The 26,855-nt window shown below is 37.5% G+C and overlaps 3 protein-coding genes and 1 long non-coding RNA gene across 6 annotated transcripts in view; 2 read left to right on the forward strand and 2 right to left on the reverse strand.

Annotated features, from left to right (window-relative positions):
- Positions 1-19,141, reverse strand: part of LOC5507451 (phospholipid-transporting ATPase IA) — a 31,303-nt gene extending 12,162 nt beyond the window's left edge. Inside the window, exons 1-32 of one of the 3 annotated variants that reach the window (XM_032376044.2) lie at positions 18,828-19,141; positions 13,905-14,007; positions 12,799-12,898; positions 12,357-12,455; positions 12,238-12,283; positions 11,911-11,951; positions 11,670-11,743; positions 11,493-11,562; positions 11,238-11,291; positions 11,086-11,159; positions 10,588-10,658; positions 9,308-9,348; positions 9,089-9,215; positions 8,647-8,685; positions 8,174-8,265; positions 7,847-7,882; positions 7,693-7,770; positions 7,443-7,531; positions 7,165-7,222; positions 6,938-7,052; positions 6,591-6,673; positions 6,229-6,278; positions 5,656-5,725; positions 5,163-5,247; positions 3,981-4,120; positions 3,544-3,747; positions 3,208-3,285; positions 3,112-3,141; positions 2,760-2,842; positions 1,723-1,831; positions 1,036-1,113; positions 555-665 (exon numbers count right to left, since the gene is read on the reverse strand). In XM_032376044.2, coding sequence (XP_032231935.1) covers positions 555-665; positions 1,036-1,113; positions 1,723-1,831; positions 2,760-2,842; positions 3,112-3,141; positions 3,208-3,285; positions 3,544-3,747; positions 3,981-4,120; positions 5,163-5,247; positions 5,656-5,725; positions 6,229-6,278; positions 6,591-6,673; positions 6,938-7,052; positions 7,165-7,222; positions 7,443-7,531; positions 7,693-7,770; positions 7,847-7,882; positions 8,174-8,265; positions 8,647-8,685; positions 9,089-9,215; positions 9,308-9,348; positions 10,588-10,658; positions 11,086-11,159; positions 11,238-11,291; positions 11,493-11,562; positions 11,670-11,743; positions 11,911-11,951; positions 12,238-12,283; positions 12,357-12,455; positions 12,799-12,898; positions 13,905-14,007; positions 18,828-18,948 — 2,649 coding nt within the window. In that variant the 5' untranslated portion in view covers positions 18,949-19,141. Of the gene's footprint in view, positions 1-554; positions 666-1,035; positions 1,114-1,722; positions 1,832-2,759; positions 2,843-3,111; positions 3,142-3,207; positions 3,286-3,543; positions 3,748-3,980; positions 4,121-5,162; positions 5,248-5,655; positions 5,726-6,228; positions 6,279-6,590; positions 6,674-6,937; positions 7,053-7,164; positions 7,223-7,442; positions 7,532-7,692; positions 7,771-7,846; positions 7,883-8,173; positions 8,266-8,646; positions 8,686-9,088; positions 9,216-9,307; positions 9,349-10,587; positions 10,659-11,085; positions 11,160-11,237; positions 11,292-11,492; positions 11,563-11,669; positions 11,744-11,910; positions 11,952-12,237; positions 12,284-12,356; positions 12,456-12,798; positions 12,899-13,904; positions 14,008-15,067; positions 15,185-18,366; positions 18,553-18,827 lie in introns of those variants that run through there. The other 2 variants (XM_032376046.2, XM_032376047.2) reach the window with 2 other exon arrangements.
- On the forward strand, positions 15,324-21,079 carry LOC116614731. Its single transcript, XR_004294698.2, has 3 exons — positions 15,324-15,511; positions 15,612-15,703; positions 20,022-21,079. It is a non-coding gene; the product is annotated as an uncharacterized LOC116614731 (long non-coding RNA).
- On the reverse strand, positions 19,323-24,507 carry LOC5507447 (histone deacetylase complex subunit SAP30 homolog). The gene is given in 5 exon segments (XM_032376050.2): positions 19,323-20,194; positions 23,733-23,831; positions 24,055-24,156; positions 24,264-24,468; positions 24,470-24,507. Coding segments are annotated over 5 exon segments (561 nt in total). The 3' UTR covers positions 19,323-20,077.
- Positions 24,508-25,160: 653 nt separating this feature from the next.
- On the forward strand, positions 25,161-26,689 carry LOC5507450 (non-histone chromosomal protein 6). The gene is made up of 2 exons (XM_001628041.3): positions 25,161-25,593; positions 26,195-26,689. Exons 1-2 carry the CDS (start codon positions 25,277-25,279, stop codon positions 26,454-26,456), a joined length of 579 nt encoding a protein of 192 aa, XP_001628091.3. The 5' UTR covers positions 25,161-25,276; the 3' UTR covers positions 26,457-26,689.
- The last annotated feature ends 166 nt before the right edge of the window (positions 26,690-26,855 follow it).

Genomic DNA, 26,855 nt, shown 5'->3' on the forward strand with positions numbered 1-26,855 from the left:
GTATTTTAAGTATCGTAGACTATTAGGGTGATTTAGATCTACGACGCCGGCAAGAGGACGCCGCCTCGCGCACGTTCGATTACGCGCGCACGCTAATTTTTGCCGGCGTCCCGCCCTGAAGAGGACGTGAAAAAGCATGAAATGCCGTCCTGAACAGGACGCGACGCCGATCTAAATCATCCTAATATCCGATTGGAATGGGTAGATGAAGTGTTTTGTTACAGGTCACTAAGTGGCTTATCACCGCATTTGGAAGTACACGATTAGCCAAAAACATTTTTAAGCAGTCAAACATAAGGTATCGCATTTGCACTTGCAGTGTCTTTTATCTGTTATTCGAAGCCACAAGATCCTTCTCATCACAACCGTATAAACTTGGCCCAAATAATCAACATTTTATTGAGATCTGATTCAGGTAGTTTTAGATATGGTAAACCTGGGTCGTTTTCCTGGGATATCTACAGCATCTTAGTTACCTCGATGACATGGAGACAGACATTCTTGTAGAACTAGTAGAGAATGAGCTTTTACCTGAGGTATCTAAAGCATCTTACCTCGATGACATAGAGGCAGACATTCTTGTAGAACGAGTAAAGGATTAGCTTTGCAAGTCGCTGGTAGCTCCACGCTCCATGCACAAACAGAAGCTTGTTCAGATAACGGAACTACCAAGTGAGAGAATCAATGTTAACATTTACTTTAATCATGTGGGAGGTTTGAGTGCTCAGAGAGAGCTTCACTAAACGTTATCATGGCCTTGCCACATAACTACGTGCCAACATGTCATTGTGGGAAAAATACAAAATACGATCCACATCTCTGGTTCAGTCTAAGTACAGTCTCCACTGCAAAGCCTACAGTGGAAGATAAGATAACTAAAAACATTATCTATCATGTATCAAGTCACGCCCACATACTAGACCCAGTATTTGCACCCGTATTTCAATGGCAAGAGGCGAACACGCCAACACGCTAGGCCACCTATGCTCCATGCACATTGCTGCATATGGCTGGAGATCGAGGTGATCTGGTTACCTGAGCTATAGCGTAGTCCGAAGCACTGGCTGCCTGCAACCCTTCCTGGCCGCTGATCCCCACTCCGACATGCGCAGCCTACAACGAGACAAGGCACAGTTCTTGAGGAAACAAGGCTTCTGGCGCTGGTTTCTTGAAACACCAGAGAATTCTATTATCAAAACTTTATTTTGAGTTTTGATTCATAAGTTCGCATGTCTACCTTTTACAGCTCTTGTTTCTCAGCCCGTTCTTCATCTTTCAAATGCTTACACCCATTAGGGCTAATATTTGATGGATTAAATGTCACACGGATTTAAGCGAATGTAATTCACTACTGATATGACTAATGGTTTGCACAGCTTTAATGCAAACGAAAACCCTTGTCACATGAGTAATAACCTGCTAGCCGGCTCTCTAGTGGGATAATTCAGAAATTACTGTTTTAGGGTTTGGGGATTCCTGCACCACGCAAAAAGGTGAAGGGATTCTGGGATTATTTGTTCTTTCTCCCGACACCCCATCCTTTCTCAAGCTTTTCCTTTCTCAAACTTTTCCTTTCTCGTGCCACAGGAATCCTGAAATCCCGACAATGGTAATATCCGAATTTAACATCTAGAGAGCTGGCTAGGAGGCTACACGAGCCAAATCAAAAGAAGTTTGAGAGACTTTTCGCGATTGTGCACTGGTTGAGTGCTTTGCACTTACCTGAATCATACCAACGTCATTAGCACCGTCGCCAATCGCTAAAGTTATAGAGTCCTTTACGTGATGCTTCACAAGACGAACGACCTGGGACTTCTGAAGAGGGGAGACCCTGGGCAACAAAACCAGGTACAATGTTATTTTGATTATAAGAACGAACGACCTGGGACTTCTGAAAAGGGGAGACCATGGGCAACAAAACCAGGTACAATGTTATTTTGATTATAAGAACGAACGACCTGGGACTTCTGAAAAGGGGAGACCATGGGCAACAAAACCAGGTACAATGTTATTTTGATTATAAGAACGAACGACCTGGGACTTCTGAAAAGGGGAGACCATGGGCAACAAAACCAGGTACAATGTTATTTTGATTATAAGAACGAACGACCTGGGACTTCTGAAAAGGGGAGACCATGGGCAACAAAACCAGGTACAATGTTATTTTGATTATAAGAACGAACGACCTGGGACTTCTGAAAAGGGGAGACCATGGGCAACAAAACCAGGTACAATGTTATTTTGATTATAAGAACGAACGACCTGGGACTTCTGAAAAGGGGAGACCATGGGCAACAAAACCAGGTACAATGTTATGTTGCTTACAGTGCGATGCGCGTTGGAATGGCATCCTTGACATTTTTGTGAAGTAAGCCAAAATGAAAGAGAAAAACGTGCTATCTTAATTGTAACAACGTCAATAGCCAACCAGCGTGGTAAAAGATCCTTTAAAGCACAAGAGAACACAATGGAATCCTCCTGAATCTCGCATGCCAATTGGTTGACTTTATTAAAACTTTATCTTGGTAGCCACGACCCACACGACCTTCGACTTTGGAAGTCACCACCCTTTTCACCCTAGGAGCCTAAATATGAACCGCTCGTAGCCAAAAATAGGGGATGCTTGTTCATCGAAGAAAAGAAAGGCACATGGCAATCATATGTCCAGATTCTAAATTTTTCAAGATTTCTATCCTTGATCTCTCGGCCTTCCAGATTAAGTATAAAATATCTTTCAAACGGCAAACACTCTATCATACCTGCAGCATATAACAGCCTTGCAACAGAGCGCAAGATCCAGGAAATTCAGCTTCAACTCATCTGTTAAAGCTTGTAGCAGAACCTGATCCACAAAAAAACAACACATTCTTTCACATTTACTACCACATTATCAATGTGGTCAGCCACTCCTTTGGTTATCATTTGCACTAAAAAAACGGTTCACACAAAATGACCATCTTTGATGGAGGTATAATATTTAGCAACATTTATTGGACTTACTAAAATTTAACGAAGATAAAAACTTTACGTTACTTGTCGGCCTGATTTTTAACATTCTTCAAAAAAGTACAATCAATTTTTGTTTTGAGTAAAGTAGTTGGACATTCTTACCTTGCCTGTGATAACCAGCGCCAGGTCCTCCTGGATTAGACAAGTAAGAGAATGAGCAAAATACCAGTAAAGAATGACAAGTCAGCAGGATCTTACCCTTATGCGATGGGGGTTGGCGGACATTCCGTTTCTACCAATCATCCGAAGATGCTCATTCAGCCACTCTCGAATACCCTGGGTACAAAGAGACATGGGTGTTACGGGAAAAAAGTGCTGTGGAACCTTCATATAACAGAAGGGTATTATAGCGAAACCGAATGCACTCAGCCTCCATATAACATACGACAAAAGAAACATAAGTGTAAAACCTAAACCAACTGCAGTAACAAAACGCCGTAGAGGGTTAGAAGGTACGTATTAGAAGGTACTTGCATGTACAATTGTCATTTTAAAACAGCATTCTCACAGTGGTCGGGAGTCGACTGTACTCACATCAAGGGTCTCGTCATTGCACATGAGTAGCTTCATCTCTCCTGTCAACAGGCGGCACGCGTATCCAATGTTAATAGCGGTTTCCTGCTTATCTCCGGTCAGCACCCAGATCTTAATGTCAGCGTCTGCTAGTGCGGCGATGCTTTCCGGCACGCCCTCCTGTAACTTGTCCTCAATCGCAGTGGCCCCAAGTAGGAACAAGTTCTGGCGCACACACAGAAAAAAAAGAGAAGCTACAGTACGTTATCAATTCCGCATTTGTTTTGCTGATCAAACGTTTTCTTTGGCAGACGATTTACCGCATTTGCTTGAATAAACACTTATGTGCTTAAGTACTTATTAAACTAGAATTACTATGTTCAAGGCAAGACGCTTTTTTCAAAATCCGTGCACGTTCTCTTTAGTCAGCACAAAGCATAAATGCTATGTGTGCTTACCCTTTCGATGAGTTCAGCTGCCTCGTCCACCTTGTCTGCCCTGTTTTCCAGGCTTGTGCTCGCTTGGTAGTAGATCTTGCTCCACTCAGAATACTCTTCTGGGTCAAGCTCGCTCATAGCGATACACAGAGTGCGCAAGCCTAGATCACACCAAGCAAATGGTAGCAAACAATGCACAGAGTGACCTAGATCACACCGAGCAAATAGTAGCAAACAATGCACAGAGTGACCTAGATCACACCAAGCAAATGGTAGCAAACAATGCACAGAGTGACCTAGATCACACCAAGCAAATGGTAGCAAACAATGCACAGAATGCGCAAGCCTAGATCACACCAAGCAAATGGTAGCAAACGAAGCTCCTTCGTAGTGATGTGCAGAGTGTCCTAGATCGCATAGATAACGATTATTTGCTTATACCAATACAAAAATATTCGAATTCGAACAGTTATGTCGCGATTTTCGCCTTTGGGAAAGATTGCCAGTCGTCAGGGACCGCTTATCGCTGAGAATATTTGAAAACAGAGGGCTATCACAAGACGCCTGGGGCGAGGCTATCGAGGGTTATACTGTCGCAATTGTTCTTAAAACAATGTTAGGATAGCTTGCTATCCCCCTATAGTCAGAAAGTGGGTTCCAGACACATTTTTTGCTGTTGCTTTCAGCAAAGAACGATAATGGTCTGCCACACGAACAAACACTTCAAGCTACGTCCTTATTGTTTAGACTACAGACGATGAAAGGCCTTCAGCGAGACGTTGAGACACTGATCAAACTTTTTTATGCTACCATGAACACATTTTTGAAACAATATGGAGATGCCAAAAGCAATATGGAGATAAGTGGGTTACCGCGATTACCATCTCTTTAACCAATCAGATTGTAAGGGATAAGTCCCTTGAGTCTGGCAGTACAATTTACTCAACGTAAGCCAATCACAATTGACCCTTTGGTAAGTAACCCAAACTTAAAACCATATGTTTTCCAAAATGGGCCGATTGCCTCCTTTTTATCTCGATACAAAAAACGTATCTGTTTTAAATACATATAAGAAGAGTTTCCATTGTAAAAGGTACCGTGGTACGGCTCAAGTGTTTATTTTAGGAGGTATTTGAAAATTATTACCGGTTGATTGATATGTCATTTCCCTGCAGTATCTCTGAAAGTTAACAAAGTGTTTACCTTCCTTGGCAAACTCCTCCAGATGTTTGACAGTGGTCTCCAGGTAGAGTTGATTCTCTCGCATCCTCTCAAAAACCACAGTATCCTGAAAAGGGGAATAACAGGCGCTTAAAATTTTATTAGAATGGGTTCTTGTTTGCAAATATAGAAACAACAGTAGAACGAGTAAGAGTAAGTCCACACAGGGATATGTTTGGGAGTCAATGTTAATTGTCTTATATTGAATATCATATTGAATTCGCACATTCTTCCAGACATCCTTTTTTTGAATAGGTTAGATTTTTTTGCAATCTAAAGATGCATGAAATTCAAGCCCTATACATGATAACAACAACAAAAAAACGGTTTTCCTCTCAGGAAAATTCAATAAATCTTAAGGTAAGCCGGAGTATCAGGCAACTTTATTTTGATAAAAGGGCCTGACGCTCGGGCTATCCTAAGGTTTGCATGTTACACACGTTTGGATAGTGTGTCTTTGATTGCTGATACGTACCGCACCCTTGCAATAGAGCTTGATCTTGCCTTCTGGTGTACGTACAATGACGGACATCCTCTTTCGTGTGCTGCAAAGGCAACAGGGGGTTGACATCAGACAGGTGCTCAGCAACACGTTAGTGCATTCGAACCATGCAAACAGGGCTAACACATCCATATTTAGCAATAGAGGTCATGTAACATGTGGGTTGAGTCACGCCATGGTCAATATATGGGCACGCAAAGAGAGCCAGAATACAGTACCATCATGCTTTCTTAATTTCACATAACCTTTCTCTGTTCCTTCATTGATTTGTTAATCATGGCTTTGGCTTATAACAAAACAATGTTATGATATTTTGATAATGCAAGGAAAAGTCAACTGAAGTGTTAAAGAACCTGGAATTACTTAAAAAAATACAGCATTTTGAAGACGTATATTTGGCAATTTTTTTCGAGCATTTTATAGACGTATATTTGACTATTTTTCGTATTGTCATCTTTTTATGACACAGTTATCATACATACATGGTCTGGTCTGACATTTGGTCGCTACAGAGAAGATTTAAAAATATTGTGTAGCATACTTCACCTGTTAAATTCCAGCACATTGAGGATCTCGTAGACTTCTTCTTTCCCCATCTGAGGATAAATCAGGTGATCAACGAATCAGTTACATAATGGCTATGGCTACCATGGTTACCTAAATGCTCTGTGTGTGGAATAAGTATGCCTTTTGTGGTTATTGGCGTAAGCAAGCTCTGCCTGATTGTAAACAAAACTTGCGTCACATTTCAGGAAGTTTACTCATGAAACCACATAGCCGATCAACATTCTAGACCAATTGTTGACTCATCGTAAACCATTTTAATTACTGCAAACATCAAATAATTGGTTGGCAGTAATGCCATATGGAAATAAAGTGTTTATCACTTACAAATGAACAAAACATACCGCGTTGATGATGACCGAGGTAGGTGTCCGCACATTAAAGGAGAATCCTAATTTCTTAGCACCCTTGACCAAGGCACCCTCATCTATCACACCAACAACAACATAGAGTCACCCTCAAATGGAAATCACTCACGTGGATTGAGAAGAATAAGATGTGGAAAATTTTTCAACAGGCAAGCAACATCATAAGGAGAGAAAATAAGTTGCAAAAAATGTTAAAATCAAGCATTGACTAAGAACAAGGATTTAAACTAAAGCTTATCTTCACATTACATTTTATAACCCATAAAAACTTTCGCTAACCAATGGCCCTCAAAGGCGCTTTGCTTTCAGGGGGTGAAACATACCTGGCGATGCAGCCTGGTAAATTATCTTGTCTGGATTCTGTGTGTCTCGCTCTGGCACCACCGTGTGGCAGACAGACAGAAGGGTCAGGAACTCTCGAATGACAGATGCTGTAGGCTGTAAGAGGAACATTCCCATTGTATTTATAAACACATGTTAAAACCTAAGAGCTATTTGTCAATATTTGGCAAAATAAAATCTTTAACCTTTTTATAAGGTGTCAACTTACATGATGCTCTCTTAGATTGTCAAGCAATGCTGGGTCTGAGAATGACTGTCCTTCTCCACTATAAAGCAACAATAAGCCATGATTCAAGCATAACATCAGTATCAAGTATAATCGCTTTTTTGTCTATTGACAAAAACAAACATCTAGTACAAATTATTTTTGACAGAAATACAGCACAAAGCACTTACTCAATAAACGGACCAGGAGTTATTCTTTAAATGGTCATTATTTTGAAGAACAAAAAAGGGCCTGACTGACAATCTTTAAACATAGCTTACCTGTAGGAAATGCCTCCAATTGTGACCTTCCTGAACTCCATGACATTTCTGGTTAATGTGCCTGTCTTGTCCGAAAATATGTACTTAACCTACAGCAAATAAAAGCATGAGAAAAAATCACATAAAGTAGCAAATGGAAATCAAAGGACAAGGCATCTTTTCCCTACTATCTCTTCTCTTCCCTTCCCCCAAATCGTTTTGGTCCTTTCCCCACACTTTGATTCCTGGGTTCCTAAGATTGAACACTGACCTGTCCTAGCTCTTCATTAAGGTTTGATGTGCGGGCCATAGCTGGCGTATCACTGGGTGCATAGTACATATCAATGTCCTGGAAAAGATAGGGGTTTCATAAAATATTTGAGGAAAGCAACTGCAATGAGCTCAAACATTAAAATGATCCTTACCAAATTGATGAAAATGGCTTGAATGAACTTGACCACCTAGAGAGAAAAGAGTAATGTAAATCACATAATACTAAGGCTTGGCCTATTAATTTAAAGTATCAAACCTCTTACCAGGGGAGGATCTAGGGTTGGCCAAGTGTCCCCCCCGACCCTTATTTAAGATATTTGGCTTGAAAAAAGAACAAGAAATAATATAGGAAATCCACGGGAAAACAATGAATCTGGCCCCCCCTTTCTTGAAACCTTGCTTCGCCCCCCCCTTTTTGGAACCCCTGGATCAGCCCCTACTTTCCAACACACCCCTATAACGCCCATTGTTGCACCTACCTCTAGCGTGACTGTTAAACTGATTGGAATCAGGTTGTTGTAGAGGATAATGAATGTCAGGAATGTTAGGCCATAGTTCTGTGGGGGGAGCTCTGTAGAAAAATTGACAAATAATCAGTTCCTGCTAGCACCATTTTCAAGTGTTAAAGTCTAACTTGAGAAACAATGTTGTTTTGTAAAATACAACTTGTTAGGACATAGTTCTGTGGGGGAAGCTCTGTAGACAAATTGACAAATAATCAGTTCCTGCTAGCACCATTTTCAAGTGTTAAAGTCTTACTTGAGTAACAATGTTGTTTTGTAAAATACAACTTTCTGTGCATAAATTAACGCTCAAAGAATAACTACCTATTAGAGCTAATTTTTTTTGCAATAAGAAATTTATTTCACAGTAATTAAAAAGATAATTTGCTAATGAAAATAATGTCTCGTTTGTATGGTCTAATAGCCTACAATGGTCGTTAATAACAAACCTTCATATCCAAGGTACCAATGGGCATGTTCATGTTCACCTATTGATAACAGAAGAGCCATAAGTCTGTTATGTTGCATATATTACAAAATATATTTGACTGCAGCACAAGAGTTTAAGTTCTCAGCAACTCCAATTCAAGAATTGCAACCAAAACCTTTTAACCTCTAAAACACATGCCAGAGGTGGATCTAGGTGTGTGCACAACAGACATGGCCCCCTCTATTTCCAGATAATTGTCTTAAAAACAACAAGAAATATATAAAGGAAATCCAGGGAAAAACAATTAAAATATAGCCCTCTTTTTCTTGAAATGCTACATAGCTTAGCCCAGCCCCCCTCCCCCTTTGAAACTCCTGGGTCTGCCCTTGTATGGCATGAAAAAAAAAAGACAATCTTTGAGCTCTGGGAATGGTCAATATTAGTCCCTATAAGGGCCATACCTGCCCAGACGTAGAAGCCAATAGTGCTACAGAGAGCAAGAGCCATCAAAAGCCCAAACAGGAACAGAATCTGGATGTTGGTGGTGTGATCAACATTTGAGCGCTTGATAGGAGCAGCTGTGGAATTCTGTACAAAAATGATGTGCAGTTGTTACCCAGAACGTTCAGTTTGAATTCTTTATTGTCGCGTCAATACTTGCAAATTATGGAGATTCCCACCTGCATCAGCTTGGAATCATGCCCGGTATACGCAACAAGACCTGCCAGAGAACAGTTCAGTTAGTACATGGCAACACAAAATACTCACTTAAACATATGAAAAAAAATCTGCAAACAAGATCTACAGAGAAAGATTAATTATTTGGTTGTCTGAAAATGTAAACTAAAGAAAAACATTTCTTCGCAAATCTGGAAGACCAACCAATAATGCTTCTCTATATGTAACAACCCCGTTAATAACAGGGCTTCTGGAATTACGCGCTTGTGAGGAAGCGCGTAATTTGGCTTTTTCCGCGTAATCAGCGTAATCCACAAATTTCCGCGTTATCTCGCGTAATTTGGCTAAATTTTGAAAGACAAAACATTTAATTGCACAGTGTTCTTTTAGGGTTCTTACCTCTATTTCTCATAAAAAAGAGATATTCTTCGTAAGAGTACGATATTTCGAACTGATTTTCAAAAACAAATAAAATGACTAGGCATTCTTTGCTAAACTGCGAAGGCCTAGGACTAATAATAAAATACCTTTTTTAATTGGCTAGTGGCTAATAGCCAATGAAAACTTGCCTAAGATATTTTCACACATAAAAATAACCTTTTCAAGTTATTTCGTGCTTTCCTTCGGTACAAAATGTAGTTTGGGCGGAACAGTTGATATCCCATGTAATTTAGCGCGTAATTCAGTAAAAAATCCCGCAAAATTTTGATTTTTAAAGAAAAATGTATTGCAAAATCCTGCGTAATTTAGTGTGTAATGATTGATTTTGCGCATAATTTTGCGCTTAATTTAGCAAAGAATCGACTGCATAATTTTGAGGTTATTTTTCGTGTAATTCCAGAAGCCCTTAAATAATGAGGGAATGATCTTTTGCTTTGTTCTATTGCTCATAAATGATCTTAAATGATCTTGACTTTTGAAGAACAATCAGAATCAGAGATTGTTCTTTATAAAAATCTGATATCATTCTGAATATCGTAAAAGCATTCTGCATAATCCTTGGAATGATATATTCTCGTGTATGTTTTCACATGTCACAATTTCTTTTTTGTCCCCTTTGTTAAAGTAAAAACATTCATTATTATTACCATTATCATTATTATTATTTATGATGAACTCTGCTTCTCATCTGACTATCATTTTTAAAATAGACTTAAGTTATTAAAAAAAAAGATCACTAACCTCCAGGAAAATAAAATGTTATCACACTTATCCAAACTCAGCAAAACTTCAAGGTCTAGTTAACCTGTGACATAATTAGTGAAAAAAACAGCTCACTCACCAAAGACCCACTGTGTATTTCTGAGCTGAGCGCCTCTTAAGAGAACTTGGTCAGCACTGAGAGGGACAGGCCTGTAATTGCAATAATGCAATATCAGGTTACAAGCTACAGTGTATCATCAGCAATGGGATGGCAGTTCTACAGCAACAACCCAAAAGAATGCACCCCATCTGATGATACAATTAGCCACTTTCCTACAAACTATAACACAAAATCTTTAAGTTTTAACTTTATCAAGGACAAGAAAATTTGAGGTCTATGGTACACCGCGCTGTTATTGTTTCTCTAATGCTGAGATAGGCTTTTTTGGCTTATTCTTTAACTAAAAACTAATTTAACCTAAACAACTGTAGTTTAACATGGAGAATAAATAAAAAAAGCATTCCTTGGTCGTGTTGTTGTTGAGTTGGTAATCCTTATTAAGGACCTTAAGATTTCCATTATTTAAGGGATGACAATAGGCACACATGTATAGGTTTGAATGGTTTTGCTACTTACTTTTTCCCAGTCAAAGCAATGTTGCCAACAAAGTCATACAGCCTGTTGTTGGGTCCTTCACACTCGACACGCCCCTGTAAATAACAATGGCCACTAATTTTAGAAATGCAGTCTATAAAAAGGGAAAGGGAATTGAACATCTAACTGCACACCTGCATGCATCGAACATCCAACAGTGATGTCATCTTAGCAGTTTGGGGCAAAGCCTGAAATCAAATGCAAACAGTTTTGGATGTTTGGGCCCACAGAATTTGGACAACTTGGACAATACACAATGTTTTATCTTATAATCTACTCCCTTTCCTTACATGCTTTACCATTTTAAATTTGATTTCTTTGGAGAAAAGCCTTTGCACAATTGACAATGTGACTCATGGTGTCACCCAATAGGACCTAAGTATCCCTACCTGTCGTATTTTGAGGTTTGTTTCTCCATCAAGATTACTGGTCTCTACATAACACATGCCCATGGGTTCACTGTAAGGAATTGCATGGACTTATTATGAATGGAATACAAATCATTCCACAAGAAATCAATATGTGTCCTGACTACATGCAACAACAACAGAAAAAAGTAAGCTCACCTTGATGATAGAAGAATTAAATCTGCAGGAAAGAAGTGCCCATTTACTACTTTGACTATGTCTCCAACTTGAACCTGTCAAAAAAATCAATATAAATAAATAACAGCCATGAAAGAATCAGGATAAAGCATGAGGATGAATTAAAACAGGATCCAAATAGCTAGAAGAAAAAAGAAACCATGTATGTTAATGCACAATACTGACAACATGTTATATTTAACAATAAATATGTGTGGCTTACCTCAATCCATAGCAGTGACTGCAAAGTGTTATCTCGCAATACTGCAATACAAGGACATGTGATATGAGCCACAATAAAATAAAACCTTTAATATCCACTTACAATACACACAATAAAATCAGCCACCTGGCTTTCAAAAAGGTAAAAAAACATATCCTTGATAACGACGTATGCAAATACTATTCATAAAATCCTCTTCTTCCCCCTCAAACCTTGCTCTGTGCTATTCCAGATTCTATTAGATTTGGTTGCCTGTCTTCAGAATCATTCATTGCACACTCCTACTTAGGGTCTGAAGGCATTAACACTCATGCATTTTTTACACACCTTTGACTCTGCGATTGTTAACTAAGCCATCGGCAGCATGACGTTTCTAAGCAACAGACAAAACTTTATTCAGAATGGTTTAACAAATCAAGTGCAAGCGCAGTGCTGGAGGTGCTTACATAGTCCTCAATGATTTCCTTGATGGCGGAACAAGAAAGGACCAAGAGTAAAGGCACGGCAGTGGTGTAACGTCCTGTGGGGGACACTCCATCTATTTGCTAAACAAAAACAACAACAAAAATACCAGTCAAAGATAAGAAGTGCGGCATATGAAAATGTTCCTTCAAAGTTTGTTAAATAATTGAAAAGGTTTTGCAATTCAATGTGACATTTATTATCTCAAGGAGGGTACACAGGGGACGTGCAGGGTGCGTGCGGCCAAAAAGTTGGTAATTTTTAGTAAGGAATCTAGAAATACTATGATTTTTCCATTATGATACCTATGACTGTGCACTCCTCCTGGGTACGCGCCTGATCTCTATGCTAGGGACCTGTTTTTATTCAGCCACCGAACACAATGTTAACCACAGAAAAAAGGCTGGATGGCTATGAAATGCCTACCTGTAGAAGTGCTATAAATAAGAAGAAGACATTGGAATATCTACTAAACTGCTCCAACAGGAACTTGGGAAGAAAGGTCAGAAAATTGTACTTGGCAGTGCTGTTGAAAAAAAAAACAGTAAAAATTAATGAAGAATTATTTCTATCAGCAATCATAAGAATTTATGGAGCTATTATCACTAGGCCAGGGCTTCTGGAATTACGCGAAAAAAAACTCAAAATTATACGGAAAATGAATCATTACGCGGTAAATTACGCGGGATTTTGCAATACATTGTTCTTTAAAAATCAAAATTTTGCGGGATTCTTTACTGAATTACGCGCTAAATTACACGTAATATCAATTGTTACGCCCAAACTACATTTTGTACCGAAGGAAAGCACGAAATAACTTGAAAAGGTTAATTTTTTGCATGAAAATATCTTAGGCAAGTTTTTATTGGCTCCTAGCCACCAGCCAATTAAAAAAGGTATTTCATTATTAGTCCTAGGCTGTCACGGTTTAGCAAAGAACGCCTGTAGTCATTTTATTTGCTTTCGAAATTCATTTCGAAATATCGCACTCTTACAAAGAATCTCTCTCTTTTTTACGAGAAATAGAGGTAAGAACCCTAAAGGAACACATCAGCTGTGAAATTAAATGTTTTGTCTTTCAAAATTTAGCCAAATTATGTGGGATTACGCGGAAATTTGTGGATTACGCGGAAAAAGCCAAATTACGCGCTTCCGCACAAGCGCGTAATTCCAGAAGCCCTGCTAGGAAGCCTATAGTACATTATCCCCCCCCCCAAAAAAAAAATAATAATAACAATATAACAGGAAAATGCTTAATGCTGTCGGAGAGAACTTTCTTAGCAGGTTGTAAAAAAATGTAATTTTGTTAATTAAGCAAATTAAGTTTTTAGAGAAAGACAGGGGAAAACAATGACATTCAAGGTCAATTGAAAGAAAACTAGAAATAATAATAGCGTGGGAAAATTTTAAAATCATACAAATTCTTGCTAATACATATTGAGTGAATGTATCTGTGTGTAATATACCATATATCTTATTAGGATGGTGTTGAATAACATGGCCATCCTAATATGGAAAACATTTATGCTTACCTAATCTTGTTATTGCAATATTGCCTAACTTGGGGCTTGTTGATGATAATAACTCGTTCGGCATCCAGCTCGTCGCCACCATCGTCAAGAGAACCATAGTTATCTGTGAAAAGCAATAGGAAGACATGCTGCAAGAGTTGAAATCAAATAAGATCTTTGAAGATAGAAAAGAAAAGTGTAGAAAACATTTTGATGGCATTATTCATTTTTTTTTTACAAACTCGTACCAAATAATGCATAATATTTAAAGAGAACGGGGATGTGATACAGGCCCGTACCCAGGATTTTTCTTGGAGGGGTGCAAAATCCGGAAAAGTGGACCTTAATTTTCCGAGAGGGAGGGGGGTGTGGAGGGGGTGAGCCATAGACTTGTAGACAAAATCTTTTAATTATTTAAAAATATATTTATACTTTTTAATATTTAAATATGAATAAGACATAATTGATATTTTTTCTAATCATGGATGTAAAACTTTAATGTTAATACGTTTTTTTATTAAAATTTACTTCAAAATGTCCATAAAAACCTTTTATCACAAGCCCTGCTGATGTGAGCTGGAATTAAGTTTCCTTAGATACTTTTAGACGAATGCCAGATTGCTGTACATTTTGGCTAGAGTATATAAAAACATGACAAACACATCTATCATACCCTAATGCAAAATGAAGACAAATTTTTGACATGGTGTGTACTTTGATAACTGCACAGGAGAGCATGAAAATGAACATCTGCATGCTAACAAAATGGCCTGCTAAAATTAATTCAAAAGAGTATATACTTTAATGCAGAAACAAATACTGTATCCCGAAGATCAAAGGCTCAAATAATTGACTTTATTGATCAGATTAAAGCAATTGTTGAAAATGTATACACTAAAGAAATTTATCAGAATTGTGAATCTTCAATTACATTTTTTACATGTTGTGAATTGCCATGGTTTTCTAAGTGAAGCTGAATTTACTAAAAAAGGGAGGGAGAACAAAAAAAATGTCTAAAATATGTTAACCAATGCCAGCAAAAGCATATGCATAGAAAACTAAAACGTAAACTTCAAATAGAAAACTGTAAAATAGATAAACTTAATATCAGGGTGGACTTTTTTGGCAGAGATTTATATCTTAAGGTAATCTCAAAAAAGGCAATTTTATGTTACTATACCTACCATAAGTAAACCGTAACACCCCTAGCATTGTCTTAAACGTCTAAGCAGTACACCAGTTTATCCATGTAGCAGATCGTTATTATTCATGTGCACAAAATTACTGAATAACAAATGCAACTTTAAAACACATTGCAATATCAAAGAAAACTGGAAATCTCAGATGGTTGTCTGAAAGTTAGACAAAGAACAGGCTATACTTGATACCCTGTTAATATACAGATGTCAGCTAGACTGGTAGGATTTTGTCAAACAGGAAAATAGGCAGCCTCATTTGAATAAAACAACAGTTTTCTCAAGTCAGTATGAATATATTATAAATACATTTTGTCCATGAATATTTTGAGGCAGGTGCAGTTAGGGTTACAAATTTTAGGTACACGTCGTAACATTGGTCAAAACTGTATCATCTGCAGTGGAGCCATCAAGTGTAACTTCATATTGCAGGTAAGAAAGGAGTGTAGAAGTGATAAAAATTTAAGTTCTCATTCAAATCTCAAACATAAACTGCACCCTGCACCATTTTTTGTGTTCATTTGCTATTCAGTGTGAGGTTGTGATCTCTGGAAGTCTTGGTTACCATGTAGGCAAACACTTCAAAATTTAGCTGCTGAATCCTGGATCCTTTTTGAACAAGAGGTACTGTATTGTATGTAGCAAATCATTTGTAATAGAAAATGTGTGGATGTTGGCAAATTGTACAGCTACAAAAAAAAATCTAAAAAAAAATCCTACTTATTCTTACTTATAACTTCCAGTACATAATTCTTATGATTGTTTTATAAGAAAAAGATAGGAACACAAGAGATTCAATTGATCATAGATTCCTACAAACAACTAGTAAGGTAATAAGGATATAATTTTCAGCAGAATAAATAGCATATGCCTCAACGCTGACTGTTGCCATGGCAAAACACTGTTGATACATAAAAACATGTTTAATTTATTGTTCACAAAACAGTCAACTCTTTCTTGTAAGCAGACACTCTTTGGAAACGAAATACCAGCTCAGATAACAGCAAAAAAATTGTTAGAGTGATGTGTTCTATAATGCAAAATCAAATTGTATTCATGATGACAACCAATTGATCACTTGACATGTGTAATTCTGTTTAACTTATATATGAAATTTAAGAACATCCATAAAAACATTTCAGCCTTAAAAATGCTTAAAAAATATAATAAAAAAGCCCAGCCTCACTTGAAAATAAGACAGTTAAAAAATAAATAAACAAAAATTCAGTACAACTGTGATTTCAAGAATTTTGCAATACTAACAAAATATGCAACAAAATAAAAGCGATTCAGAAAATTAAGAGTGATACAAAAATTTGGCAATTCAGCTTTCCAGAAACCTTGTCATTTTGATTGGCCTCTTGTGATTATAAAAAAAATCCACAAATTCTATTTATTTTCATGGTCTCATGATCATGACTACTGAAAATTATAGTAAAATAATTTAATCTTTGGGTTAGCCTGGACTTACTAAGAAAATGTTACATTATTTATTTGTATTGTAAAATACTCAATTTGAAGGTGCATGCAGCAGCTCGCTACATAAAATTAAACAATTTTGAAATAATGAATAAATTATATATAACTGAAAACAAAATAATATATGAAAAAGTGTGTCTTACCTAAACTTTAGAGCTTGACACTATATAACATGCATAGGCCTGGGATAATGATTCCAAGCCCTTTTCATTTGACAAGTACTACAATTACCATCATGATCATCACTATATTATATACATTAGTTACACCATTATGATTGTCATCATAACATCATTTATGGAAAAATCATTGTGGCATGAAAAGCCCTCAAAGCTATTATCTGAAAATTAATGATGATTTTAATGTGTTGTTTGTTTTTCACCATTTTTTCTTTACCCTCAAACACTACAATTGGCATAATCTATCACATCTATTTAAGGGTTAAATAAGGCTGTATTATACAATATTATAGTAGATAGAGAAAAGGATTAAAAAAGACTTTGTGATTACCATATTTTGGTTAAACCTACTTCTATAAAGAATGACATTCAAAATTAGGATGCATCTTTCAGTACATGGAACAAAAGTTCACGTTTTTTTAATAATCCTGATGTTTCAGATACATCTAATACACATAATAAAAGTGTCTAATCACATAATTATCATCATTATTGCTGTCTTTTTAAAACCAATGACAGTATTGCCATCATTATTATGTATGTCATTATAAATATAGATGTAAAAGCAGAAGCTCTCAACCCTATGATCTCAAAGATAACAATCAACATGTGGTGATAAGCCCATGTTTTTCTGCCCTTTAATCTTTAACTGGAACATTAGAATGAGATCATACTATCTATTAAGGCATTAAATAAAGATAAGTATTAGCTGATATTGATAATTCAATGATACAGTTCTAGACAGAAAAAAAGCCTTCATCATCTTTAATCAGTGATTCAGATAATTTAATGATGGTCAAAACAATATTAAATTTCAAACCTTGTATAAATAATATGCAATGCATTGGCAACATTGTTTATACCACTTTGAAAGCCATTATAGCCAACAAAAATAACTCAATAAATATGTTATATTCTTATATATTTTCCAGTGTTTGAGAATTAAGATTGATTGGCTAGCCGCTGGGAGGAAAAATGGGGATACTGATGGCAGTAAGGGGAAAAAATCCGTAATAATTGATGCTCTACTCGCACTTTGCATTTGTCAAAAAAAAATCATCATCATCATCATCGATGTGTAGTATCAGCTGATATTAAAGTCCACTCATTCGGTGTATTCAGCGGTGAATTGAATAATTCCTTCCTGAAATCCGTCAGTAAACGCAAGGTATATTGATTACAAAATCAAAACTAAATACCGCAACAAGTATTTCTAAACGAAAAAAAAACACATACACACACGAGCATACACAGATAACAATTTATCTAAGAATTGAGACAAATATATATGCATAAAGACTTGTTTCCTATATTTCTCTTTTGCTGGGGACTTGCTTCCGGACGAAGGATTTCAATCAAAGAGGGAGGCAACGAAAAAATGATCTCTACTGAAAATGGAAATTTTCCCGGGCAACACTTCAGGAGCGTCAGATCGAAAGAGCACACGAGAAATTAATCTACCCAGCGTTGAAATATTGCCCCATCAATGGCTATTTGTATGGAAAAATATTCATGTTTACTTGAATGAATTCCCTCGAAGAATACGAAGATAATTTGAGCGATTCGCATAAAGCTTTGACCGTTGATGCACCTGACAAGACTACTCGATTCCCAATTTTTCTGAATTACCTGGGCTTTCCTCTGCCTTTGAAGGCTTCGGTGTTAGCTTGTAGGCCTCTGCCATAATTTCGTTAAATCCACTACCACATTCTTGGTACTTTCGAGGGGTACATGGGGATTTCCTAAATAAACTAACCTACAGAATCCGCCATATTTTCATTTCCATTAGCAGCTGTGAAGGAAGCTCGCCCTACTGCGCATGCTCAGTGATTCAAAAACACATTCCCAGCCCTCCAGCCCCTCCCCTCAATTGTAAGGAACACAGGGTAACCATAACGTGGTGTGCGTGACAAAATAGAAATCAATTTTGATGAAACATGAAAATACCTGAATAAATGAATTCAAGAATCGAAATAGAACAAGCTTGTGAAAGCTCCATGGCTTAATAGTATAGTACTAGAGGAACCTATTCGTTCAAACGAATGTTTGGAACGTTTTGTGCTTCACTACAAGAATGTAGCTTGTTTTACCTTGATCGTTTTCTATAAGACTCATGTTTGCACCATTATCTCCTCTTCCCGGCTGTTCTGGCGTAGAAAACCCTACACGCTCATTCCAAATTACTGTCTCCTCCAACTCTTTTCTAGCCATTTCGCTTCAACAAGCACAATTGTTCCTCGGCTTCTTCCGCCTTCTACATTACGCGAAAACAAGCACATTAAGAATATAGAAATCCAAATACATTGTACTCTTCAACGTGCAAGGGCCTGCTTCAGGTACTGTTTTTCGATTAGGAACGAATCCTTGGACTGCAGCATAGAATCATAAGAGTAAATTATTCCGAGAAAGGCAACAGGAAATAAAGTTGCGTGACGAAGACCACACGTCACGCACTGCGTCATGTCACGGATGTGACATGATTTACAAGTCCTGGAGAACCAGAAAAAATAGACAGTTCCTGTGGCATATCTTCAAATAATTTTCCATTTTTCTTCCAGTAAATAAATATGAAACTTCAAGCATAATAACCAGAAATTTTACTGTTTTTAATGTTATTCAACTTTTGCTCACTATTAAAACATTGCAAACGTTTTTCTATAATTTACACATATCAATGACAGTTACCAGTGGTGTTGAAAACACAGCTCCATGTATTTCACACAGATTTTAATTCCTGCTATTTCTGCTTTTCTATATCCAAACAAGATTCTTTTACATTCCTTGAAAAAAAAAAAAAAAAGAATGCCCAAGCACATCAATAGGTATTAGCTTCCTAGCAGACACATTGGCCAGTTTGGTTTGTGGGGGGGCATTAGAAGAAAATGTCCTTTAAAGGCATAAACACCCCCACCCCTCCCTCACTCTAAACTCTGGCTATAGATCTGCAAAGGATGGTGCATCCCTTTCATTTGTTGGAATAAGCTGAGCCGGTATCCTATTGCTTAGTTCAGAACCAGACAGTGGTACAGCAAATAATGCTCTGAAAATAACTCCAGAATGATTTAGAACCTTAAAATGCAGTTGATTTCACCAGAAACAATACCACATACTAGGGGGATCCTTATCTTTTACACTGATGGCTATGCATTTACATAAATGAAACACTCTTAGCATGAAGTAAGAGATTTTCTTGATATTCACAAAGTGGAATTCTTCAAGACTATACACTAGTCTGACCAATCTATGTACAATATAAAATACTAATTGAATGTTATATTTTACAGGTTTCAAAAAAGGCATTTCATAAAATGCCACATTGAGAAAAAAGAGCAATAACACTTCAGCTATTGTCCTGCTTCTGGTCCAGCTTACTCTTGTTGGTCTTCACCATGTAAATAAAGTATGCAACGGTTTCCTTCTCAGGGCAGTCAATCTGTTTAAAATGTCTCTGGATGGTCTGGAAAATAAGAGCAATGAATACAAATAAGGACGAAAAAGAATATATCACTAAGGGGCTGACCATTTGACTTTTGAGAGGGGGGTAAGCTTTTTTGGGGTGTGCAAATGCTTTTTAAAGCATTTGAGTGCAAAATTATTTATACCGATGCAGGATATTTTTTGTCCATCAATTGGTGCAGGATATTTTTTTCAGCCCAAAGGGCCGTACAGGATAATTTTTTTTCAAAAAAGCTCACCCCCTTAAAAGTCAAATGGTTGGCCCCTAAGTTGTAGTGTCAAACAAGAAAATAAAATCTTTATAGTGGCAAATGTCATTTTTTTACTATGATTTGATGACTGAGATTGTAAAAGCCGGGTACTTTGATTTCCTTTGATGATGAGTATGCATGCATACAACACAATTCATGCCACAATGTGCAAGTATAAGAACATGTGATCATCCAAACAATGGGATGCTACCGTCTTTATACTCATACTTGTGTGATGGGCTTCCACCAAATAGCACAATGCAGGCAATCTGACTTTTTGGTTTAAGCCGGGCTGGGATCCTTGAGCCAGCAACATCTGGTACTAGTTCTAGTTCATCTACTCTCAAAACATTGTAACATGCGACATATCTTGAAACCATGAAACAAAAACAGTTCTCATATAGTTGCAAAACATTTCTATATTGGCAGCTGAAATACTTGTGGATGTTTTTGGGCAGCTAAGCACGGAAACATTTAAAGTACCTGTGGCATCAAACTCTTAAGTTCCGGGTTTATACCAATAAATCAGTAGTTTAGGACTTGAAAATAAACCATCAAACTATTAAGTTCCGGGTTTATACCAATAAATCAGTAGTTTAGGACTTGAAAATAAACCATACCAAGTTTTATTACCATACGACGGGTTTTCGTGGGGTTTTGCAGGCATTTAAATGTAACTAATATCGCACTCTCAAGCGAAAAGTGAACCCACTTTTCGAAAGTGCCAGAGGTTCCTCATTGATTCAGGAATCCTGAAGAGCAAATTTTCTATTATTTTCGGGCCCACTGCATTTCCCCTTATTTCTAAGGAAAAAGGTACGTACGAAAAAATTTGTCGATTGATTTTTTTTAATTAGTTTTTGTCAGTTTTTGAGTTAACAAAAGCAGGGACGCAGTTCTAATTGGATTGAATCATTATAAGGCCTTGAATCAATTTCTTTAAGTTGGGGTATCAATTATCGTATGATCAAAGAAAAGCCTGAAAATTCTAAATCTGTGAAGTTTTATATTTCCAATTCTTAACTGTAATCAACCACAAACATTAATCTGTCTAATTTGAAATTGAGAGTTCCTATGCTCAATGCCATAAATGACCCAACAGGTAGCACACATGAATACGAATCCCTCGATCTGCGGTTTGATTCCCGCATGTTTTACATGTAATACATGTTTTTTGTTTTCTTTATTTTCTTTATCCTTTTCCTTTTCTTTTACAACAAAGGGTTGTTTGAATAATTTTTAATTGCTAATCCCCTAAAAAGCGTTTTTTTATTTAAAAAATAATGCACTTCTTCTTGAAAATAAAGCATAACAACAACAGTTTTTCCATGTATTATTTTAGCCACAAAAAAAAGGAAAAGCTTTTAAACTTTTTTTTAAACATTCCAGACCTCTTCAAAGTAAAATAAGTCATTCTAAAGCTACCCGATTAAAAAATTTCTTGCACATTTTAGCTTAATGCAAGCACCCGCTGTTCTCACTGCGTGCGGGCTCGTTTTATGGGGTCAACTTCTGAAAAGGAAGAGCTGTTTTTAAACACTTGTATCTTTGCCCGTGGTCAAATTTCAATATTTTTTCTGATGTCATATGAAAACTCTTTACCTATTCTTCATCTCAGGATAAGTAAATATTAGAAACAAGTTACTGGAATTTGATGCTTGTGGCACTACAGATCACATGATACATCATTTTAGTGGCATGTGTAATAGTTTAGCCAAGTCCTTAGACTGCAAGCAAGCAACAATGGCATAACAATAGGGGACTTGCGCTAAGAGATCATGTGACTGTTTGGGTGGCAAACTAGCGCGCGCTTAGCCTTTTAGAGGCAAAATAACAGCAACAAAAAGCTACTTAACCCATTGACTCCTGGCTTTTTTGGAGCTGAATTTACAAATAACAGACTGAAAACAGATACCTCCCCCCCTATTCTGAGTTTTATACAGCCCGTCAAAGTCAAACACAGCTGCACCTAGTCAGCGGTATCCAAGCTTTCCAACAGTGCTTTGCGGTCCCCACTTTTAATCCCTCGTCGTTGTGCTGAAGCGAGCACAAGTTGATGGTTGCTTGTATTTTTCATCAAAAATACAGCTATGAGCATATTAGGAGAGTGTCTTAGGACATCATGAAGTCTTATGGGGCATAATTGAGTGCTTTGATTATGGATATTTGCAAGCAAAGGTGGATTCATGATGATCTTTTCTTGTTTGGCTTTGCCTGGATAAGAAAATAATTTTCTAATGAATCACCACAGCTCTCCTAAAGCTGTCTTTTCTGAAACCAAATTGATTGCAAAATTGTTTACACTGCTATTCTGGGTCTGTATGACCTGGAATTGATTTTTTTTGGCTTTGGGGTGAAAAAACTTATAAAAAACCATCTGATTTTGGGGAGAGGAGTGTTGACTGACCCTCCCCTTGTGAATTTTTCCCTGGATCTCCCAGAATGCTTTTCAATCCGTAAAGGCATCTTCGTGGTTTTACAAGCCTTCAAGGAGTGGACATTGTGTTTTGAGGCCATGGAAATGAATCTGGAGGATCAGAATAAAGTTATCTATTTGTGTCTTGAGCTGTGTTTGCTGATCTCTCTCCCTTGTAATTTTGAGCGTTTTATTGAGAGGGGTGATTCTGCTTTACTTTCCTTGTTCGATTTGAAATTTGTTGAAGAACCTGTGCTATTATTTGGCTTAAGAGTAGTTGCCAACACCTTGGTTGGATGCATATCTTCAAGACCATTTATCCCTTAGACTGATGCCTGAGTATCTTCATCTTGTTGTGTTTAGTTTGCATTTATGAATTTTTTGGGTTGTGGGTACTTCCCAAAGCCGGTACAGGCCGGTTGAGGGGCCAATGTGTTTATAAGCACTTAGAAAACCAGAACTCCTTTTTTTTTTTCAAAAAGGGTTTAGTTTCATTTAGAGAATTTAATTCTTCATCGTTCTCTTGTGTGACGGGTGCAGTCATTTCAATTTTTTTGTTTGATCATTTTGTTTTGAATTTGCCACCAAATAGGCTAATTTTGCAGTTAATCACCCACTCAGCTGTTCCAAAAGACATTAAAGTTGTGTTCAATATTGTCAACAGCTCAAATAAATAAGGTTCTGCAAAAGTTTGATATGAATAGAGAACATTCAATCAGGGATTTTCTTAACAAGGAGAACAAAAACTGTATGGTCAGTGAGTCACTCCATTTCAAAATAAACTGCCGATGTAGTAATTTAAGATGTACACTACAATTTAGGCTTTCTTATTTGCATAAACAAGATATAAAAACATTAGAGGCATCGCAAACCTCAACAAGTTGAGCCTTGTTCAGTCCTTGCCTCGTCTGGAGTTTGTAATGGCGCTTGTACCTTCGGAGGGTGTTAACTTGAAGCGTACAGAAATCAACCTGTAAAAAACATGGGACTCAAAAACTACAGCGTTCGTGTAAACATGTGACTTGACTGATTCAAACCGACCTAAATCCAAAGACATGCGAAGAAAGAAGGCACAACTACGCTGATATAGACATCTAGAGGCTACGGGATAATTATGACCTTTGGAGTCATGTGGCTAACATAGAGGGCCTAGGTTTATATAACAATTGTATGAAAAGGCAGAGGTAAACTCACGTCTAACGAATCGTGATCGTCCTCTGATTCTTTTCGTTTTCTTTTGCTTCTTACGCTCTGAATCATGTTTTTGTGGTGTTCACATATGTAAATGTGACGAGCCTTCAGGAGAAACAAGCAGAACACGAAATTATTGATAAATCCAAACACAAAACATGACTTTAGTAGGAGAGATTAGTGAAGATGAAACGCTCAAATGACAAACTTACATTTACGTCGAGCGACAACTTGAGTTTTCTCTGAGCGACAGTCTTCTGTATTCGTTTTGAATAGCTCGCATTTCCAGCCGTTAACTTGCAGCGATTACCATCTTCGACCAGACAGCAAATCTGCTCGCTTTTAGCGGTTTGCTCTTCTTGTTCGCTTCGATACCCGTTCATTTTTACAAAGGAAAATACGAGATTCGTGCTCGAAGATCTTGAAAATCGCTCCTCTCGCGTTTGTTGTCCACATGTCAATGACGTCACGGCGAGATAGAACGGCAACTGTGATTGGACAAAAGGAACAATGAGAGGGAGGGGCATCGGCTTGACGGCTTGTATATTTTTTTAGGGGTGCGGGGGGGGGGGGGGGGGGGGGGGGGGGGGAGGGAGCAGCCGTGAACAGATAAAATTTGTTAAAAATCGCCGTGGCGATGTGAGGCGATGTGAATTGCCTTGTAGTTGTAGCGGCCAATCAGAATTCAAATTTGAAATTTGAGTGGAGCGCGCTAGACCCAGCCTTGCTTGCTTCACTATTTGCACTGTGCCATTCTTTTGTAAAAGCCTCAATACTTTGACAAGTTACTGCGTTTCCATATACACAAGCAACTATGCCTAAAGTTTCAAAAAAACTTCAAAGAAACGGGGGGGGGGAGGGAGCAGCCGTGAACAGATAAAATTTGATAAAAATCGCTGTGGCGATGTGAGGTTGAAACTACTCTTAGATTCAATTAAAAGTCCTCACGTAAGAATGCATTTCCTTCAGATCTCTTGGTTATACGCTTTATTGTCAAGAGCAATGGAATATATCAGAAAGCAAGGCTCTTGTGCATGCAGAAGGCGGGAAAATGAACCAATCAAATTGCCTTGTAGTTGTAGCAGCCAATCAGAATTCAAATTTGAAATTTGAGTGGAGCGCGCTAGACCCAGCCTTGCTTGCTTCACTATTTGCACTGTGCCATTCTTTTGTAAAAGCCTCAATACTTTGACAAGTTATTGCCTTTCCATATACACAAGCAACTATGCCTAAAGTTTCAAAGAAAGACCCAAACAAGCCGAAGGGGGCAAAAAGTGCTTACAACTTTTTTCTTCAGGATCAGAGGGAAAAGCTACAAAGAGAAGAAGGGAAATTTTCACTGGCAGACTTCTCAAAAGTTTCAGCCGAAAAATGGAAAAACATGAGCGAGGAAGAAAAAGAGACGTTCGTCCAGAAAGCGGGAAAGGACAAGGAAAGATTCAAAGAAGAGATGCAAAGCTACACCCCTCCGCCATCAGAAGAGTCAGGAAAAAAGAAAAGAAAGAAGCAAACTAAGGACCCAAATAAACCAAAAAGATGTCTGTAAGTATATTTGAGGTCAAAAAAGGCGGGAGTCGCCATATTTTATAATCAGTTATCACGTTCCGTCTAAAAAAGGCTGCGGGGAGGAAAGTAGTCTATAGGATAAGCCACAAAAGACGTCTATTTTGATGTTTGTCTTGTGGATTTTGAATACTTAAAAAAGACGAAAGTTTTTTTTAGCTTTTGTGTGTGAAATGTTAACCGTCCTCTTTTAACAGAAAATCTTTATTTGAGTTAGCTCATAAAAGGCAAGGCTATTGTAAAAGGGGCTTCAAGAAGTTTAAGAAATTAAAATGTCGAAATCGAAATTAAGATTCTTCAGTTCTCAATTGAAAAGCAAATAGCGAAAAGCTTTATTTTTCACGGCCATTACATTTTGCACAGTTGCATCCATCCCTTTTATCCATCCCCTTTATCCCTACTTGTACTTTACAGAACTTTTTTGATTAAAGATTGAGGAACACATATTTCTTGTGTGTTTAAGTCATGTATTGTTCCTTCTGCTTCTCTTGATAGACACAGAAAAGAGGAAATTGCATATTCTAAAAAATATATATTCTTGCAAATGAAGATAACTAGTATCTATTTTTATTCATTTTAGATCAGCATACTTCCATTTTATCAATCTCAAGCGTGATGATGTCAAGAAAGATAACCCTAACGCCAGTGGAGGCGCTCTTTCAAAAGTCCTAGGGGAGATGTGGTCTAAAATGACAGATGATGACAAGACGCAATACCAAGACATGGCAAAAAAAGACAAAGTCAGATACGAGTCTGAGATGAAAGCCTTTAAAGCTGGTAAACTTCCAGCAAAACACAATAAAACAAAAGAAGTAGAGGAAGATGAAGAAGTAGAAGCCTAGACTGTATCAAGCGCATTGACTCTGTTCAGATCTCCGTTAAACGATAGTAGGACAGAATAAAGAGAACAATTTGCATTTCATCTACTTTGTGTATGAATGCAGAACACTTAATAGTAAAGATCTTAGTAACATAACCTCCTATTGACCTCCTGCGTCACCCTACTTTATGTACAGATGATATTTTTATGGATTTATTACAAAGGTTATTAAAATATGAGAGATATCCATATTAATCATGCAATTTTCATGTTTTAGTTTTTATTCATCATAGGATACGTAGAATCGCCAAACCTAAGACTCCCCCCTCCCCACCACTGCCATCACCACCACTCCTGGCAAACCCGCACAAACAGCACTACTGGAAAAACGTATAAATCTTTTTCAAAAACGTTGCAAGTT

This window comes from Nematostella vectensis, chromosome 10 (genome assembly GCF_932526225.1).
Source record: "Nematostella vectensis chromosome 10, jaNemVect1.1, whole genome shotgun sequence".
NCBI lineage: Eukaryota > Metazoa > Cnidaria > Anthozoa > Actiniaria > Edwardsiidae > Nematostella > Nematostella vectensis.

What these genes read in the sequence shown, in the direction of transcription:
- LOC5507450 (XM_001628041.3), top strand. Translation starts at nt 25,277, where the DNA reads ATGCCTAAAGTTTCAAAGAAAGACCCAAACAAGCCGAAGGGGGCAAAA. An exon ending in AATAAACCAAAAAGATGTCT is followed by an intron (nt 25,594 to 26,194) that starts GTAAGTATATTT and finishes TATTCATTTTAG; the next exon opens with ATCAGCATACTTCCATTTTA.